Source organism: Oncorhynchus clarkii, chromosome 10, assembly GCF_045791955.1.
Source record: "Oncorhynchus clarkii lewisi isolate Uvic-CL-2024 chromosome 10, UVic_Ocla_1.0, whole genome shotgun sequence".
NCBI lineage: Eukaryota > Metazoa > Chordata > Actinopteri > Salmoniformes > Salmonidae > Oncorhynchus > Oncorhynchus clarkii.
This window is the reverse complement of record NC_092156.1, coordinates 39,611,033-39,631,762: the sequence shown is the minus strand read 5'-3', so window position 1 is coordinate 39,631,762 and position 20,730 is coordinate 39,611,033. Positions and strand designations below refer to the sequence as shown.

Below are 20,730 nucleotides of genomic sequence, written 5' to 3'. Positions count from 1 at the left end.
GTTACCCCCCTACACTGGCTTCCTGTTAAGGCAAAGGCTGATTTCAAGGCTTTACTGCTAACCTACAAAGCATTACATGGGCTTGCTCCTACCAATCTTTCCGATTTGGTCCTGCCGTACATACCCACACGTACGCTACGGTCACAATACGCAGGCCTCCTAATTGTCCCTAGAATTTCTAAGCAAACAGCTGGAGGCAGGGCTTTCTCCTATATAGCTAAATTTTTATGGAATGGTCTGCCTACCCATGTGAGAGACGCAGACTCGGTCTCAACCTTTAAGTCTTGACTGAAGACTCATCTCTTCAGTGGGTTATATGATTGAGTGTAGTCTGGCCCAGGAGTGTGAAGGTGAACGGAAAGGCTCTGGAGCAACGAACCACCCTTGCTGTCTCTGCCTGGCCGGTTCCCCTCTCTCCACTGGGATTCTCTGCCTCTAACCCTATTACAGGGGCTGAATCACTGGCTTACTGGTGCTCTTCCGTGCCGTCCCTAGGAGGGGTGCGTCACTTGAGTGGGTTGAGTCAGTGACGTGATATTCCTGTCTGGGTTGGAGCCCCCCTTTGGGTTGTGCCGTGGCGGAGATCTTTGTGGGCCATACTCGGCCTTGTCTCAGGATGCTAAGTTGGTGGTTGAAGATATCCCTCCAGTGGTGTGGGGGCTGTGCTTTGGCAAAGTGGGTGGGGTATATATCCTGCCTGTTTGGCCCTGTCCGGGGGTATTATCGGATGAGGCCACAGTGTCTCCTGACTCCTCCTGTCTCAGCCTCCAGTATTTATGCTGCAGTAGTTTATGTGTCGGGGGGCTAGGGTCAGTCTGTTATATCTGGAGGACTTCTCCTGTCTTATCTGGTGTCCTGTGTGAACTTAAGTATGCTCTCTCTAATTCTCTCTAATTCTCTCTTTCTTTCTCTCTCTCGGAGGACCAGAGCCCTAGGACCATGCCTCAGGACTACCTGGCATGATGACTCCTTGCTGTCCCCAGTCCACCTGGCCGTGCTGCTGCTCCAGTTTCAACTGTTCTGCCTGCGGCTATGGAACCCTGACCTATTCACCGGATGTGCTACCTGTCCGAGACCTGTTTTCAACAGCAGGAGCGGTAGAGATACTCTTAATGATCAGCTATGAAAAGCCAACTGACATTTACTCCTGAGGTGCTGACTTGCTGCACCCTCGACAACTACTGTGATTATTATTATTTGACCATGCTGGTCATTTATGAACATTTGAACATCTTGGCCATGTTTTGTTATAGCCAGAAGAGGACTACACCTGCATTGCTTGCTGTTTGGGGTTTTAGGGTGGGTTTCTGTACAGCACTTTGAGATATCAGTTGATGTAAGAAGGGCTATATATATACATTTGATTTGATTTGATATGTTACGAATTCCAATTTGTTGTGGCTAACGTTGGATAGGTGGCTAATGCTATTGCTAACTTTAGCTAGCCGGCTAACGTTAGCAAGGCTAGGGGTTAAGGGTTAAGGCTAGGGTTAAGGTTAGGAGTTAGGTTAAAGGGTTAAGGTTTGGGTTAGGGTTAGGATTAGCTAACATGTTAAGTAGTTGCAAAGTAGCTAAAAAGTAGTAAGTAGTTGCAAAGTTACTAATCAACTAAAATGCTAAAGTTGTCTGTGATGACTCTCCCTGATCTACATTTACTATGTTAAATCTAGTCTATGAGAACAGTCTGGATGGCCTACCATAGAAAGCATACAAGAAACCTCCATTAACCTCTGCGCAGTGGGAGACAAATAGCACCCAGTCCATTTAAACTGAGTTTAATTACTTTAATCATTCAGCTGAAAAGTTGGAGTTCTCTGAGGGGGTAACTATATATTCTCATTGGTTCTCAGTGAGCGGCTGGATGGATCCTGGGGTTGAAGAGCTAAAGTGTGTCTTTCTGTGTGTGTGTGTGTGTCAAATCAAATCAAATGTTATTTGTCACATACACATGGTTAGCAGATGTTAATGCGAGTGTAGCAAAATGCTTGTGCTTCTATTTCCGACCATGCAGTAACATCTAACAAGTAATCTAACCTAACAATTTCACAACAACTAGCTTATACACACAAGTGTAAAGGAATGAATAAGAATATGTACATAAATAACATATGAATGAGTGATGGCCGAACGGCATAGGCAAGATGTAGTAGATGGTATAGAGTACAGTATATACATATGAGATGAGTAATATAGGGAATGAAAACATTCTATAAAGTGGCATTGTTTAAAGTGGTTAGTGATACATTTATTATATGAAGATTACAAGATGCAGTAGATGGTATAGAGTACAGTATATACATATGAGATGAGTAATGTAGGGTATGTAAACATTATATAAAGTGGCATTGTTTAAAGTGGCTAGTGATACATTTATTACATCAATTTTTCCATTATTAAAGTGGCTAGAGTTGAGTCAGAATATTGGCAGCAGCCACTCAATGTTAGTGATGGCTGTTTAACAGTCTGATGGCCTTGAGATAGAAGCTGTTTTTCAGTCTCTCGGTCCCGGCTTTGATGCACCTGTACTGACCTCGCCTTCTGGATGATAGTGGGGTGAACAGGCATTGGCTCGGGTGGGTGTTGTCCTTGATAATCATTTTGGCTTTCCTGTGACATCGGGTGCTGTAGGTGTCCTGGAGGGCAGGTACTTTGCCCCTGGTGATGCATTGTGCAGACCTCACTACCCTCTGGAGAGCCTTACGGTTGTGGGCGGAGCAGTTGCAGCTCCAGGCAGTGATGCAGCCCGATAGGATGCTCTCGATTGTGCATCTGTAAAAGTTTGTGAGTGCTTTTGGTGACAAGCTGAATTTCTTCAGCCTCCTGAGGTTGAAGAGGCGCTGCTGCGCCTTCTTCACCACAATGTCTGTGTGGTGGACCATTTCAGTATATCCGTGATGTGTACACCGAGGAACTTAAAACTTTCCACCCTCTCCACTACTGTCCCATCGATGTGGATAGGGGGCTGCTCCCTCTGCTGTTTCCTGAAGTCCACGATCATCTCCTTTGTTTTGTTGACGTTGTGTGTGAGGTTATTTTCTTGACACCACACTCCGAGGGCTCTCACCTCCTCCCTGTAGGCCATCTCGTCGTTGTTGGTAATCAAGCCTACCACTGTAGTGTCGTCTGCAAACTTGATGATTGATTTGGAGGCGTGCATGGCCACGCAGTCGTTGGTGAACAGGGAGTACAGGAGAGGGCTGAGAACGCACCCTTGTGGGGCCACAGTGTTGAGGATCAGCGGGGTGGAGATGTTGTTACCTACCCTCACCACCTGGGGGTGGCCCATCAAGAAGTCCAGGACAGTTGCACATGGCGGGGTTGAGACCCAGGGTCTTGAGCTTAATGACGAGTTTGGAGGGTACTATGGTGTTAAATGCTGAGCAGTAGTCGATGAACAGCATTCTTACACACTGTAGGTATTCCTCTTGTCAGGATGGGTTAGGGCAGTGTGCAGTGTGATTGTGATTGCGTCGTCTGTAGACCTATTGGGGCGGTAAGCAAATTGGAGTGGGTCTAGGGTGTCAGGTAGGGTGGAGGTGATATGGTCCTTGACTAGTCACTACAAAGCACTTCATGATGACGGAAGTGAGTGCTACGGGGCGGTAGTCATTTATCTCAGTTACCTTTGCTTTCTTGGGAACAGGAACAATGGTGGCCATCTTGAAGCATGTGGGAACAGCAGACTGGACATGTCCATAAACACACCAGCCAGCTGGTCTGCGCATGCTCTGAGCATGCAGCTGGGGATGCCGTCTGGGCCTGCAGCCTTGCGAGGGTTAACACGTTTAAATGTTTTACTCACGTTGGCTGCAGTGAAGGTGAGCCCACAGGTTTTGGTAGCGGGCCGTGTCAGTGGCACTGAATAGGACAAAAGCGAGCAAAGAAGTTGTTTAGTCTGTCTGGGAGCAAGACATCATGTTCCGCGATGGGGCAGATTTTTATTTTGTAGTCCGTGATTGACTGTAGACCCTGCTACGTACCTCTCGTGTCTGAGCCGTTGATTTGCGACTCTACTTTGTCTCTATACTGACGCTTAGCTTGTTTGATTGCCTTGCGGTGGGAATAGCTACACTGTTTGTATTCGGTCATGTTTCCATTCACCTTGCCCTGATTAAAAGCAGTGGTTCGCGCTTTGCGTGAATGCTGCCATCAATCCAGGGTTTTTGGTTTGGGAATGTTTTAATAGACGCTGAGGGTACAACATCACCGATGCACTTGCTAATAAACTCGCTCAACGAATCAGCGTATTCATCAATGTTGTTGTTTGACGCTATGCGGAACATATCCCAGTCCACGTGATTGAAGCAATCTTGAAGCAAGGAATCCGATTGGTCGGACCAGACCTGAGCACGGGTGCTTCCTGTTTTAGTTTCTGTCTATAGGCTGGGAGCAACAAAATGGAGTCGTGGTCAGCTTTTCCGAAAGGAGGGCAAGGGAGGGCCTTATATGCGTTGCGGAAGTTAGAAAACAATGATCCAGGGTTTTGCCAGCCCGGGTCGTACAATTAATATGCTGATAGAATTTAGGGAGCCTTGTTTTCAGATTAGCCTTGTTAAAATCCCCAGCTACAATAAATGCAGCCTCAGGATATGTGGTTTCCAGTTTACATCGAGACAAATTAAGTTTTTTCAGAGCCGTCAATGTGTCTGCTTGGGGGAGAATATACACGACTGTGATTGTAATCGAAGAGAATTCTCTTGGTAGATTATGCGGTCGGCATTTGATTGTGAGGAATTCTAAGTCAGATGAACAAAAGGACTTGAGTTCCTGTATGTTGTTATGATCACACAAAGTCTCCTTAATCATAAGGCATACACCCCCGCCCTTCTTCTTACCAGAGAGATGCTTGTTTCTGTCGGCGCGATGCGTGAAGAAACTAGGTGGCTATACCGACTCCGATAGTATGTCTCGAGTGAGCCATGTTTCTGTGAAACAAAGAACGCAGTCTCTGATGTCTCTCTGGAAGGCAACCCTTGCTTGGATTTCGTCTACATTGTTGTCAAGAGACTGGACATTGGCGAGTAGCATGCTCGGGAGCGGTGCGCGATGTGCCCGTCTACGGAGCCTGACCAGAAGACCGCTCCGTCAGTAATGTTGGTGAGTTGACGTTGCTCTTATACCCAATAGTTCCTCCAGACTGTATGTAATAAAACCTACGATTTCCTGGGGTAGCAATGTAAGAAATACATAGAAAAAACAAAATACTGCATAGTTTCCTAGGAATGCGAAGTGAGGCGGCCATCTCTGTTGGTGCTGGAAGTATAGCATGTGTGTGTCATGAATCCCGCCGAAGATGGTGCCTCTTCCTGTTCGGGCGGCGCTCGGCGGTCGTCGTCGCCGGCCTACTAGCTGCCATCGATTCCCTTTGGCAGATTCAACCAGTTGAAGGTGCTGTTTACTGAAGCTCCCGTGTTGGCGCATCTGGACCCTTCGTTAGCATTCATAGTGGAGGTGGATGCGTCCAAGGCTGGGGTTGGAGCCGTGCTGTCACAGCGCTCGGGCACGCCACCGAAGCTCCGTCCCTGCGCTTTCTTTTCTAAGATGCTGGGTCCGGTGGAGCGGAACTATGATGTGGGGGATCGGGAGTTACTAGCTATAGTAAAAGCCCTGAAGGTGTGGAGACAGTGGCTTGAGGGGGCTAAACACCCTTTCCTCATCTGGACTGACCACCGCAATCTGGAGTATATTCGAGCGGCGAGGAGACTGAATCCGCGTCAGGCTAGGTGGGCCATGTTCTTTACGCGCTTTAGATTTACTATCTCTTATAGACCAGGTTCCCTTAACACTAAGGCCGACGGGCTGTCCCGTCTCTATGACACAGAGGACCGGTCCATTGATCCTACTCCCATCCTTCCAGCATCTTGGCTGGTGGCCCCGGTGGTATGGGAGGTGGACGCGGACATCGAGCGGGCGTTAAGGGTTGAACCTGCGCCTTCACAGTGTCCGACCGGTCGTAGGTACGTGCCGCTTGGTGTCCGTGATCAATTGATTCGGTGGGCTCACACACTACCTTCTTCGGGTCACCCGGGGATTGCGAGGACAGTGCGGGGTCTTAGGGGGAAATACTGGTGGCCCACCTTAGCTAAGGACGTGAAGCTCTATGTCGCCTCCTGTTCGGTATGCGGTCAGAGTAAGGATCCTAGGCATCTGCCTAGAGGGAAGTTACAACCCCTCCCGGTTCCACAACGGCCATGGTCTCATCTCTCGGTAGATTTTCTTACTGATCTTCCCCCATCTCAGGGGAACACTACCGTTCTGGTCGTTGTGGATCGGTTCTCTAAGTCCTGCCGTCTCCTCCCATTGCCTGGTCTCCCTACGGCCCTACAGACTGCGGAGGCTCTATTTACCCAAGTCTTCTGGCACTACGGGGTTCCGGAGGACATCGTATCTGATCGTCCCGGGTTTGGAGGGTGTTTATGGAGCGTCTGGGGGTCTCTGTCAGCCTTACCTCTGGTTATCACCCCGAGAGTAATGGGCAGGTGGAGAGAGTAAACCAGGAAGTGGGTAGGTTTCTGAGGTCGTATTGCCAGGACCGGCCAGGAGAATGAGCGAGGTACGTCCCATGGGCAGAGTTGGCCCAAAACTCACTCCGTCACTCATCCACGAACATGTCGCCATTCGAATGCGTACTGGGCTACCAGCCGGTCCTGGCTCCGTGGCATCAGAGTCAGACCGAAGCTCCTGCGGTGGAGGATTGGGTACAGCGCTCTAGAGAGACCTGGCGGGCAGTCCAGGATTCTCTCAGGCAGGTCAGTGAACGGCAGAAAAAGAGCGCTGACCGCCACCGCAGTGAGGCCCCTGTGTTCGCACCAGGGGACAGGTTTTGGCTTTCGACCCAAAACCTGCCCCTCCGCCTGCCCTGCCGGAAGCTGGGGCCGCGATGTATGGAGCCATTCAAAGTCCTGAGGAGGATAAACGAGGTGTGTTATAGATTGCAACTTCCCTCTTACTATCGCATTAACCCCTCGTTTCATGTGTCTCTCCTCAGGCCGGTGGTAGCTGGTCCCCTACAAGAAGGTGAGGTACCGGAGGTCCCTCCGCCCCCTCTGGACATCGAGGGGTCCCCGGCGTACACAGTACGAGCTATTCTGGACTCGAGACGCCGGGTGAGGGGCCTCCAGTACCTCGTGGACTGGGAGGGGTACGGTCCGGAGGAGAGTTGCTGGGTACCGGGGAGGGATATTTTAGATCCTTCCCTCTTGAGGGATTTACACCGCCTCCACCTGGATTGCCCTGCTCCCCGCCCTCCGGGTCGCCCTCGAGGCCGGGGTCGGCTCGCTGCGGGAGCCGCGTGTCAGGGGGGAGGTACTGTCACGAATCCCGCCGAAGATGATGCCTCTTTCTGTTCGGGCGGCGCTCGGCGGTCGTTGTCGTCGGCCTACTAGCTGCCATCGATTCCCTTTCTTTTGTTTCTGTTAGTTTGGTCTAATTGGTTACACCTGTTTTGAGTTAAGTTTTGTTTGTAGGCTATTTAAGGGCACTAGGCCCGCTGGCTATTGTGCGGGCTTGTTCTCTGTTCATGGTGTCTGATTATTTTGTTGTCTCTAATTTTCCGACAGTTTTAGTCCTGTTTGTTTGGACGGGTTATTTCATGCGCCCTTGTGTTTGGCATGTCCGTTTTCACTCTTTGGAATTAAGATCCACGTTCGGAACTAACCTGCTCTCTGCGCCTGACTCCTCCACCCACTATTCCTAGAAGCCTTAACAGTGTGTGTGTGTGTGTGTTTGTGTGTGTGTGTTTGGCAGGAAGGAAGCAATGTTGTTGGCTCTTACCCAGGCATTTGGGCTCCTTTCCACTCCAGTAAGGTGTAGTGGCGTTGCGACAGGTGAGCATGGTGGGGCCTTGCAGCTGGTATCCGGTCAGACACTGGAAGTAGACTTCTCCCCCAGCATGGAGGTGAGTCACTGATACTTCCCCATTGGCTGGCTCCTTAGGGAAGGCACAGCTTAGAACGAAGGCTAGATGGAGAGAGTGAGAGAGTGGGAGGGAGTGAGGGATAATTAAGATTGAATCAGTCATGACTGGATTGATATGATTTCATATGATAAAATTCATCGAAATGGTGCTTCGAAGTGGAATCAGTTGTTATCTTAGCGACACCATTTTACTTGAATTATATGTATACTGATGCAAGCTCCCAGCCATCCAGGACATTTATACCAGGCGGTGTTTGAGGAAGCCGGGAAAATTGCCAAATACTTCAGCCACCCCAGCCATGTACTTTTCTCTCCACTGCCATCCGGCAGGCGGTACCAGAGCATCAGGTCTCGGACCAACAGGCTCACAGACATCTTCCATCCCCAAGCAATAAGACTGTTGAACAGCTAGTCAATGGCTGCCCACCGTCACCCACGGACTGTCTGCACTGACTCTATCTGCACTGACTCCATGCACACTCACAGGTCTCTACCAACAAATTCACAGTTTAAACTGACACTGACATTATCGCACATGTTGACGCCCATACACAATCACACATGCACACACACTTTCACCATATGCGCTGCTGCTACTATTTCTTAACAGTTTTTGTCTATAGTTTTGGTACTAATTTTCAAAACTCTAAGTACAAAACTCCAAACTGGTAACACTTGTCACACAGCCAGTCTTACAGTACATTCCAAACCTTTCATTATGCATTCATTTTTACCATACATTTCAATCCAAAATATAAGTTTACTGTGAAATATAATGAGTACATTGATTTAATCACCAAAACACAACATAATGATATCTTCTCAATTTAGTTATTTTAACAACCAGTTAATCCAATAGCAAAACATTCAAGATACATGTTTATAAATGACCCTTTGAATGTAGTATGTTACAGTACTGTACATTACACTGATTTCACATTAGGCAATACACTTACAGTACCCATTAAAATTGACTGAACATCAAATTTGATATAATTTCTATCCCATGTGTGATCAAAGGTGTGATCATTGAAGACATATTTTACAATGTAACCAATGAAACAAATGAAAGAAACAATGTTTAGCTGGCACTAGTTTGCATCAAGCCTGTCTTGAACATTTGGCCATCGGTTCTCGTCCAAATCACAGTAAATATCCTCATTGTTCATGCATCTGGGGAAAAACATTTTGACATGGCGAAGCCAAGCCTGACATACAGTGCATTCGGAAAATATTCAGACCCCTTGACTTTTACAGCCTTATTCCAGCCTAATTCCAAAATTGCATTACATTCAATGTTTTCCTCATCAATCTACACACAATACCCCATAATGACAAAGTGAAAACAGGTTTATAGAAATGTTTGCTAATTTATAAAAATTGAGCGCAGATGCATCCTGTTTCCATTAATCATCTTTGAGATGTTACTACAACTTTATTGGAGTCCACCTGTGGTAAATATGATTGATTGGGAAAGGCACACACCTGTCTATATAAGGAGTTGACAGGAAGAGTATTGGATGTTCCAAACATCTTCCATTTAAGAATGATGGCGACCACTGTTCTTGGGGACCTTCAATGCTGCAGAAATGTTTTGGTACCCTTCCCCAGATTTGTGCCTCAACACAATCCTGTCTTGGAGCTCTACGGACATTACCTTTGACCTCATGTTTTGATTTTTGCTCTGGCATGCACTGTCAACTGTGGGACCATATATGGACAGGTGTGTGCCTTTCCAAATCATGTCAAATCAATTTAATTTACCACAGGTGTTCTCCAATCAAGTTGTAGAAACATATCAAGGATGGTCAATGGAAACAGGATGCACCTCAGCTCAATTTTGAGTCGCATAACAATACTTTTGTAAATAAGGTATTTCTCTTTATAAAAACCTGTTTTCACTTTTTCATTATGGGGTATCGTGTGTAGAATGAAGACCATTTTTTAAAAGATCAGTTGGATTAAGTAATAGTAAAATGTATTTTATCTAAAGAGAAGAGAATCACATCAAAAGTAAAGTGAGCATTGCATTGTGAAAAGCAATTACTTTACATGAAAATGCATTGGAATGTGGAACATGTATTTCTAGATTAAACACTGACTAAATTTGGTGAAAAAGTGACTGTATGATTTTGTGTGTTGTACTTAGTCAATTAAAAATGTGCTTAGAGCTCTGAAACAACTGCCTTGTTGATGATCTGTTGTGAAAATGTACCCCAAAACTCCACCAAAGCAATTAAAAAAAACTGTATTATCATTATTATTTTTCCTGCTAACAGACATTTTTACACTTGGTTACTTGTACATATCTACCTAAACTACCACCAATATCCTTGCACATTGATAAGGTATTGGTACTGACCCTGTATATAGAGTACATTTTTGTGTGTTTTTATTTGTTGTGTGTTTGTATTTTATCTTTTTTTCTTACCTTTGATATCTAATACTGCATTAGAGCTCTCAAGAGAAAACACCCTACTGTTTACACCTGCTGTATCCTGTGCATGTGACAAATAAACTTTGATTTGACACTGCACACACACACACACAGAGTAAATGTTGTGTATGAAAAATGTGGTATAATTGGTCAAGCAGAGCTGTTTTCATTAGTATTCTACTTGGGTTATACATACTCCACTCCAGCTGCTACAATTAATTGCAGTTTAAAAGTACATTTGCAAATAGATTGTGACATGTTTACAATGACTAATGAGTCTTAGTGTGCAAGTCTACACACACAGCTATGGCAGGGAACTTTAGGTTTGGTTTAGAGGGTAGAAGTAGAGATGCAGATCAGGGCCTTGCTTCCCAGATAACGTCAGAACAAAGTTGACTACAAATCAGTGTTGGAAAATGTATCCAATTGTCATACTTGAGTTAAAGTAAAAATACCTTAATAGAAAATTACTCAAGTAAGATTGAAAGACACCCATTAAAATAAAAGTCCAAAAGCATTTGGTTTTAAATATACAAAGTATCAAAAGTAAAAGTATACATTATTTCAAATTCCTTATATTTCAGATGGCACCATTTTTTAGTTTTTCAATGTAGAGATAGCCAGGGGAACACTCCAACACCCAGACAAAATGTAATTTAATTTACAAACGAAGCATGTGTGTTTAGTGAGTCTGCCTGGTCTGAGGCAGTAGGATGACCAGGGATGTTCTCTTGATAAGTGTGTGAACTTGACAATTCGTCCTGTCCTGCTAAGCATTCAACATGCATCAAGTACTTTTGGGTGTCAGGGAAAATATATGGAATAAAAATTACACTATTTTCTTTAGGAATGAAGTGAAGTAAAAGTTGTAAAAAATATAAATAGTAAGGTACAGATACCCTAAAAAAACGACTTAAAGGAAAACTCCACCCAAATGTTTTGCTTGTCAGCAATCAAGTTTCAAGATATGTAACATTCAAAATACAGAAATCATCCCATACGATGCATATTGTATCATATGATGCAAAACGGGGCATCATATGATGGAAATGCATCATGCAGGGATGATTTCTGTATTTTGAAAGTCACATATCTTGAAAACTTGATTGCTGACAAGCAAAACCTTTTGGAACTATATCAACAATGGACTAATGAAACAAATACCAAAAGATAGTCTCTGGGTGGTGTTTTCCTTTAAGTAGTACTTTAAAGTAATTTTTATTTAAGTACTTTACACCACTGCTACAAATACAAAGTTGCTAACATTTTTGCAATTCTTACAAACAAGTGAAGAATAAAATTATGTTTCAAAAGAAAAACGAAATGACTGTATTAAAAGATACATAGTCTACATGGATCTATATACTATAGGCTATTTAAATCATATTGAAATCAATTTCATGTTCAACCAATTGAGTTCTACTTTGAGACTAGGCTACTGTCTGTAATTTGTGCCTCAATGTGTTTCAACATGTGCGCAATGATGTGCCCAAACTGTGATTTACTGCATTATTATTGGGTAAGTATAATAAGCCGCCTCAATAGACTATTTGCAGCAATAGGTGTTAATGATTCTAATGATAAGGTAAGATTTGAATGGAGAAAGCTGATCCGAGGGCAGCACTGCTTTTCTTTTGATCCTGTCAGTATCGACACATGGTCTAACGATGCACTTAGCGAATTTTCTCTCTGCATGCTTGTCTGGGAAACACTCTTAAAAAGTTGTCTCGTAAATAACGATGTATCTGCTACAATCATTGTAATGCTTAAGTTACTGGGAAACGAGGCCCAGTTCCATTTCAGAGCTGGTCCGTTAATGTTATAGTGGGGAGAAGAATTGCCTCTGTACCAGTTGTCAAACCGCTATTAGTCCAGAGCAGCAAGATGAATGGGCTTCAACTTCTCTGTCCTTAAAAGAATTGTGCTACATAGGATGTATGGTAGCAATCATTAGTTGGCGTGGATGATGGATTGAGCTAACCATGTCCGTAATAGGAGCTATAAAACAGGCCTCTGCCTGTCGGAGCGCAGGCCCACTCTGCTTTGCCTCACTGGTCCAGCATCCTCTCTGAGATTATATTCCTGAGGTCCAGTACAGATAACACCAAAACCTGGAGTCTGTTGAAAAAACACCATGACAGCAAAAATATACTTTTTTAACAACACCGGACCAACAATAAAGCGATAGTGACAGACAGAGGTGGTCTAAGGTAAAGCCTAGAAAGATAAGATAGTTAGTCAAAACGCCTGCCTCACTCCAAAAGATCTACTGTAGGTGTGTTAATACCAACAATGTGTGGCATCTTTGATTGTTGAATCTGATTGCTGTTACTGTAAATTTCAACAGTAGTCTGTATATCAAGCATAACAAAGCTGAGAAATAGACTCAGTGTCTGCAGAGCGTGACAGCCAGAGGGTGACAGCCATCATTAAAAACAGAAAGCAAAGACAAGGACCCCGTGGGGGATCCCTACTGTTTAGTATGTCTGACTCAATCCTTTACTCATTAATGTGATTTGGAGGAACAGTCGGAGTGGAAATGAGCTGTTAGGTTGTGTCAACACGCAGGTGGAAACATTCCAAACAAAGCTCTCATTTCAGCTTACACTACTGCTCTCCTGCTTTAAACCAGTCACTACACTCTTAGAAAAAAAAGGTGCTATCTAGAACCGTAAATGGTTCTTTGGCTGTCCCCATTTGAGAACCCTTTGAATAACTATTTTTTTGTTCCAGCCTTTTGAGTTCCATGTAGAACCCTTTACACAGAGGGTTCTATGTGGAACCCAAAAGAGTTCTACATGGAACCAAAAAAGGTTCTACCTGGAATAAAAAGGGTTATACTATGGGGACAGCAGAAGAGTGTACCTCTTCCGTTCCTGTTCCCCCAGACACAGGACTAAAAGGCACAGTGTAGCGTGCTGCTCCTGAGACAACCACTTTTGGGGCTGAGTGTGCAGACACTCAACCTGGTCTCAGAGCATTTTGTATTATTCTGTACGTAAGTCCCAGATGCTCTATATACTATGATATGTTACATTTCGTATGGTGTGTATTAATTTGTGGATGTTTCGAATTACAATTTGTATGATATGTGCCAAATTTGCAAAATGTACATGTTACGAATTTGCCAAACGTTTGATATGTTACGAATTCTGATTTGTTGTGGCTGATGTTAGCTAGGTGGCTAAGTGGCTAATGCTGACATTAGCTAGCTGGCTAACTTCAGCTAGGTTAGGGGATATGGATAAGGTTAGGGCTACTTTTAGGAGTTAGATTAAAGGGTTAAGGTTAGGGTTAGCGGAAGGCTTAGCTTAAAAGGTTAAGGTTAGGGTCCAAAGCACCTCTCACTCACATGGCTCTCTCAGATATCTCAATTCTTATTAGCCAAAGCCTATCATGAGATTGGGTCCTTCTCACAGTGAAGACAGACACATTGGGGACGCAACTGCGCGCATCCGAGGTGCATATTGAAGATGTTAGAAGGAAGAACTGTCCAGATTTACTTTTTGTCAACCTACAAGATGAGTAGGCCTAACGAACAGAAAAAGCATTAGCGTATGTCAATCCCTCATAGTACAAAAGAGACCTATTCAATTGGTCAACTGCCAAATCAATACAACCACTAGCATCAAAAAAGTGTTTAAAAGCAATGAGGCTGATGCAACAGATCAGAACGTTTAGTTTAAAACATTGATAAACTATTAGGCTATTTCTTCACGTTATAAGCGCAGCAACGCACACCTGGCAGTAGGCTACAAGCGCGAATGTTCCAAAATGCAATCAATTAGCGGGAAATCACCATTCTCAAAAGTGACCGCAAATGTAATTATGCATGTAATGCTTTATTATAAAGGTGTATTTTTATGGTGAAAATTATCTTCACCAAATTTGAAATTCACTGTTGCCTATGTATACCAGTTAGGCTCTACACTGGTTGTAAAGCAGATTAATGTGCTTAATTTTGAGAAGTTATTTGGCCACTTTAGTTGTGATACAAACCTTATCAAAACATACAGGCCTATGGGCTAGGCTATATGAGGTGTATGTCTATGATTTGAACAATTCACAATTCACAAGCTGGCCATCATTCAATAGTTATAATATGTCATTCACAAGTGACAGGCTAATAGTGTCACCCATCAAAAGTGGATAAATAAATATAGTAGGCCTAGCCTATAGAAAGCTGACGGGATCCTCCTCTTTTTAATAGAGGCCACCAAAACTCTGTTTTCTCATGCAATTCCATAGCCTTTAGAAATGTTGTACAACATCAGCTCATCGGCTCTCATGAAGTGTTTGATTTCGATTTTCGACCACATTTGCATTCATGTCAGAGTGATTAGAGGGACAATAGATTGCTGAGTACCAGGCAGTTAGCAAGTTTGGTAGACCACCGTCAGCAGCATCAGAGCTTCCGTGTCTAAACTGTCACATGGAATTTGACTGTGATTATGACTCGTCACCACCGGTGTGGCGGTAATATGGTCACAGTAACAGTCCTATGTTAGCGGAAGGGGAAGGGTTAGCTAATATGCTAAGTAGTTGCAAAGTAGCTAAAAAGTAGTAAGTAGTTGCAAAGTTTCTAATAATCTAAAATAGCCTAAAGTAACCTTCTGTCTAATGTAACCATACCAAACATTATATATCATACATTTACTATGTTACATCTAGTCTATGAGACCAGGCTGAGAGACTGAGCACCAGAGCATTAGGCTGTCGATAAACGGTTAAGCATTACAGAAACCATTCAAACGGTATAATCACTGCTTTTTAAATACCTCTCTCATCATGGATGCATATGAAAGTCAACATTAAAGCTAACAGTTTTACAGCCCACAACTTAATTTCAAGCCCTCTCCCTCCCTACCAGAAGTTATTTGGATATTAGTGCTGAAGTAAAGGATGCTCTTCCACAGCAGTCTAACTCAATAAGACTGACAAGGGCATGGGGTTTTAGTGTCTGCCGATTTAATAAGGATCCACTTTAGCTGTTGTGTACTATACATCATTGTACTTTTTAACACTGTTGTGCTATGGTATACTTTGCAGGAAGTTGTTATGTTTCTTCTTGATGTACTACATGTGGTTGTAGTGTGCAGCAGCCATGATTTATCACAAATGCCCTCATAAACCTGTACATAACTCTCCGGGCAGTAATAGGGTGTTAAATTATCATCTTACCTGGCTGCCTCAGTGGATCAACAACCGCTTAGGGTACCAAGAGTACACAGAAACATTTGTCATCCAGAGACTATCATGTATTGTTTGCATTACTGCTATAGGAACAGCACAGAACCAATAAAGATAAAATTATTTGTTACACACTGCATTCAAAAGCCCATACTGTAGATACAGTGCATTTGTAAATTCTGAGGTCCTGAGCGCTCTGGAGCAGGTTTTCATCAAGGACGTCTTTGTACTTTGCTCCGTTCATCTTTCCCTCGATCCTGACTAGTCTCCCAGTCCCTGCCGCTGAAAAACATCCTCACAGCATGATGTATCACCACCATGCATCACCGTAGGGATGTGCCAGGTTTCCTCCAGACGTGACGCTTGGCGTTCAGGCCAAAGAGTTCAACTTTGGTTTCATCAGACCAGAGAATCTTGTTTCTCATGGTCTGAGTCCTTTAGGTGCCTTTGGCAAACTCCAAGCGGACTGTCATGTGCTTTTTACTGTTGAGTGACTTCCGTCTGGCCACTCCGCCATAAAGGCTTGATTGGTGGAGTGCTGCAGAGACGGTTGTGCTTCTGGAAGGTTCTCCCATCTCCACAGAGTCTAAATATGGGGTTTTGGTTTTGGCATTATAGAGTATTGTTTGTAGATTGATGAGGAAAACATTGAATGTAATCAATTTTAGAATAAGTATTTGTCTGAATACGTTCCGAATGCACTGTATCTCCCATAGGCTAACAACAGACTCTCTTTAACTTTTTTGGGATAGGGGGCAGCATTCGGAATTTTGAATGAAAAGCGTGTCCAAAGTAAACTGCTTGCTACTCAGGCCCAGAAGCTAGGATATGCATATAATTGGTAGATTTGGATAGAAAACACTCTAAAGTTTCCAAAACTGTTAAAATAATGTCTGTGAGTATAACAGAACTGAAATGGCATGCACAAACCTGAGGAAAATCCATCCAGGAAGTGCTATTCTTTTGAAATGGGTGTTTTTCCATTGAAAGCCTATCCACCATTTAAAGGGATAGGACCCAGATTCAATTCCCTATGGCTTCCACTAGCCATGAACAGTCTTTAGACATTGTTTCAGTCCTTTGTTCTGAAAAATGAGGGAGAATGAGCAGTTTCAATGAGAGGCCAGTGGAAAGTCCTGTTTGGTGTGTAATCCCGAGAGTGCGCCTTTCTTGTTTTTCTTTTATATTGACGACGCTATTGTCCTGTTGAAATATTATCGATTATTTAGACTAAAAACAACCTGAGGATTGATTATAACCATCGTTTGACATGTTTCTACAAACTTTACGGATACTATTTGAAATGTTTGTCTGCCTCTTGTGACCGCATTTGAGCCATTGGATTACTGAACAAAACACGCCAACAAAATTGAGGTTTTTGGATATAAAGAGGGACTTTGTCGAACAAAACAAACATTTATTGTGTAACTGGGAGTCTTGTGAGTGCAGCCATTCGAAGAACATCAAAGGTAAGTGATTCATTTTATTGCTATTTCTGACTTTTGTGACTAATCTATTTGGCCGCTAACTGTTTGTAATGTTTTGTGTACTGAGCGCTGTCCTCAGATAATCAAATGGTTTTCTTTCGCTGTAAAGCCTTTTTGAAATCTGACACGGCAGCTGGATTAACAACAAGTTAAGCTTTATTTTGATGTATTGCGCTTGTGATTTCATGAAAGTTAAATATTAATAGTAATTTAATTTGAATTTGGCGCTCTGCCATCAGCGTCCCACTGATCCTTAAGAAGTTTTAAGCATAGAGCAATAGTATTTTTTTAAGGCTTGTCTATTTGTATTTGGTTCTGACCTTTTAACAGGATATTGAAGTCCAACTAACTAAGTTTTTCCCTGCAGCTTTTGAAAGGTTTTGAACTATTATTAACCAAATACCAATCAAATGTCAATACATCAAACTTAAATTACAAACCACACCCTGAAGAAAGGCCTCAGGGCTGGGTGTGCTAACATAGGTTCTAATCAAATGAACACGTGGATTTCTCCCGCACCAATATGTCCGCCATAATGAAGCAGGAAGCTCTCTACAGTAAATCAATGAGGCGCAGAGTGAGAGTCCAGCCGCCCTAGGTCATCCATTCAATTCCTAGTTTATCGCTGGCTCCACTGAGCCCAGTTATTGCCATTATCATACCACCATTTCCATCTCTGTTGAGCCTGTACAGTGTGTATGCTGCAGGCAAAGACTTAATGTGTGGAGCCAATCCCTTAAGAATTAAATTACATGCGGCCTCCATTCCATTGTACGTCGTCGTATAGGGCCATAAAGCCTGATTGTTTTGCTATTACAAGTAATGGCTCCACAGTGAATGCAGTCAGGCATATTAGCTGATGGTAGGGCCTCAGGCAACAGATGTTGAGGTAATGTCCTTGATTATTCTGCCCTGGAAGAGAGGAAAAATAGGATGAAAAGTGCAGGGAACGACTGGAAGTGTGATCCTAATCTCTGCCCTTAGTGACAGCTGTCCTGGGAGTTCGAATTACATCCTATCTCATCAATCACAATTGCTGTTTCATCAGTCAAGGGTCAATAGGTATTGATGCACAGAGCCAAAGTGGATAAAGGATTATTACTAGTGGCAATGGTGGCTAGTCGTAGGTTTGACCACCACTTTGGCATTAGGCTACAATAATCACATGCCTTTGGAATGGCATGTCACTGAGTTAAATAGTCTAATAAACTCAATATTGACCTGACCTCTAACCTATTATGGCAGGTTGAATTTGTAATCTGTCATGTATTGCATATTGAATTACTTATTAAGTACGGCAAATCAATGGTATGGATGATGACGACAATGATTACAAATCATTACTGATTCACGGCAACTAATCAGCAGTTTCAAAATAAAGAAAGTTGCACACTCCATGTATAATCTCCCAGCAATTTAATGGGTATTTACCAACGTTTCGGCATCAAGGTGCCTTCATCAACTAATCAGCAGTAATCACAGGTGCAGGGCAGCCTACAGCATCAGTGGTAATGTAATTGGGTGCTCTGGAGAGTCACCCTACTAATGCCGTGGAAAATTACATAATTAGTCATGCTATCCCTTGTTTTGCTGCTTAAAGAATAGTCTCCTGTGATATGCTTGTGCTTTTTCTAACCTGATACAAACGTGTCTTCATGTGACTTAGTCATAATACTCGGCGTAGAGCTAAGATCCGTTAGGTGCGACCGCAGCATGTGAGATATCCCGTGAGTTTACTATCTACAGAAAGTAAGCTGTGTGGACCCTTGCAGGAAGGAGCACATTATGGTGAGAACTGTGCCAAAACGCAGCTATACGGTTCAGCCCTTGTATTATCAGCCTTGGGCTATCTTAATCTGCACAGACCAATCGCCTTTTACACTATGTTCCGCCCCTGTTCTACACATCTGCTAAACTGCCAAATAGACAAAAGAGGTTGTGCTTTTTCTATAAAAGCAGAGACACGACTATGTTTGTTAAGCTTTCAACTCTGAACCATTCTTGGTAATGGTTGATTGCTTCATTTTTGCAAATCTTATAATAAAGGTGTTGCAAAAGGAATCTAGAGTCTCTCTCTTCCTATAGAATTGCTACCACAATTTGGCGATGAGGATGGGATGGCTAACTCCGCTTGCTGATTGCTCCTGAGGAGACCGAGGTTAACTGCGCGCAAGGGATTCCACACTCTAACTAAAATGGAGCAGAAAGGGACCCGCCTCGGACCGGCAGGGAGCGTCAGTGAGTGGATACGCCATTGCAGACAGATAAAATAAATTATAGGGTGAGACTGATTTTCTTTTAAACATCATAGAAAATCCTGTTCTGGCAACAGGTTGTGCACGTTAGGTCTTTTGTTGGAGCAAAAGATACCCCTAGTTAGAAACTTTGTTGTAGCAGAGTTATTTCTGAATAGCGGATGTCCTAGAATCTTTCATTAGGAAATCTTATAATAAAACAGAGATATCTTTAATTAAAGAAGTCATTTTAGGGCAAACATCCTGTTGAAGTAGGGTGGGATCTTTTTGTTGAAGCAGAGAAGTGGCCATGGGACGACATGACACGGTTACGAGTAATGTGATCCCAGGGCACAATTCTGAGATAGAAATAAGAAAATATTCCTGCAGGTTAGAAAAATATTGTAAAGGAAAATTAATGAATCAGTGTAGTGGTAAAACAGTTGGTTATGATTGGGAAACCAGCTATGAATGTAAAACCTACATTGGATATTTGCTTAAGAGAAACTACCATGTGGGTATAAAATAAAATATTACATAAAATAATTAAGAATATATAAATATATATATATATATCAGTTGAAGTCGAAAATGTACATACACTTAGGCTGTAGTCATTAAAACTCGTTTTTCAACCACTCCGCCCGCATATTTAACAAACTATAGTTTTGGCAAGTCGGTTATCTACTTTGTGCATGACAAGTAATTTTCCCAACAATTGTTTACAGACAGATTATTTCAGTTATAATTCAGTGTATCACAATTCCAGTGGGTCAGAAGTTTACATACACTAAATTGACTGTGCCTTTAAACAGATTGGAAAATTCCAGAAAATGATGTCATGGCTTCAGAAACTTCCGATAGGCTAATTGACATAATTTGAGTCAATTGGAGGTGTACCTGTGGATGTATTTCAAGGCATACCTTCAAACTCAGTGCCTTTTTGCTTGACATCATGGAAAAATCAAAAGAAATCAGCCAAGACTGATTGTAGACTTCCACAAGTCTGGTTGATCCTTGGGAGCAATTTCCAAATGCCTGAAGAAACCACGTTCATCTGTAGAAACAATAGTACGCAAGTATAAACACCATGGGACCACGTAGCAGTCATACTGCCCAGGAAGGAGACGTGTTCTGTCTCCTACAGGCATGTACTTTGATGCGAAAAGTGCAAATCAATCACAGAACAACAGCAAAGGACCTTGTAAAAATGCTGGAGGAAACAGGTACAAAAATATCTATATCCACAGTAAAACGAGTCCTATATCGACATAACCTGAATGGCCGCTCAGCACGGAAGAAGCCACTGCTCCAATACCACCATAAAAAAAGCCAGACTACAGTTTGCAACTGCACATGGGGACAAAGATTGTACTTTTTGGAGAAATGTCCTCTGCTCTGATGAAACAAAAATAGAACTGCTTGGCCATAATGACCATTGTTATGTTTGGAGGAAAACGGGGGA

General features: G+C 43.1%; 1 protein-coding gene across 4 annotated transcripts in view; it reads right to left on the bottom strand.

Annotated features, from left to right (window-relative positions):
* LOC139418451 (seizure protein 6 homolog) overlaps window positions 1-20,730 on the bottom strand; it is a 200,997-nt gene that overhangs the window by 34,863 nt on the left and 145,404 nt on the right. For all 4 annotated transcript variants that reach the window (XM_071167883.1, XM_071167880.1, XM_071167882.1 and 1 more), the window contains exon 5: window positions 7,774-7,959. In XM_071167883.1, the coding sequence (XP_071023984.1) occupies window positions 7,774-7,959 (186 nt within the window). The remainder of the gene's footprint in view (window positions 1-7,773; window positions 7,960-20,730) is intronic.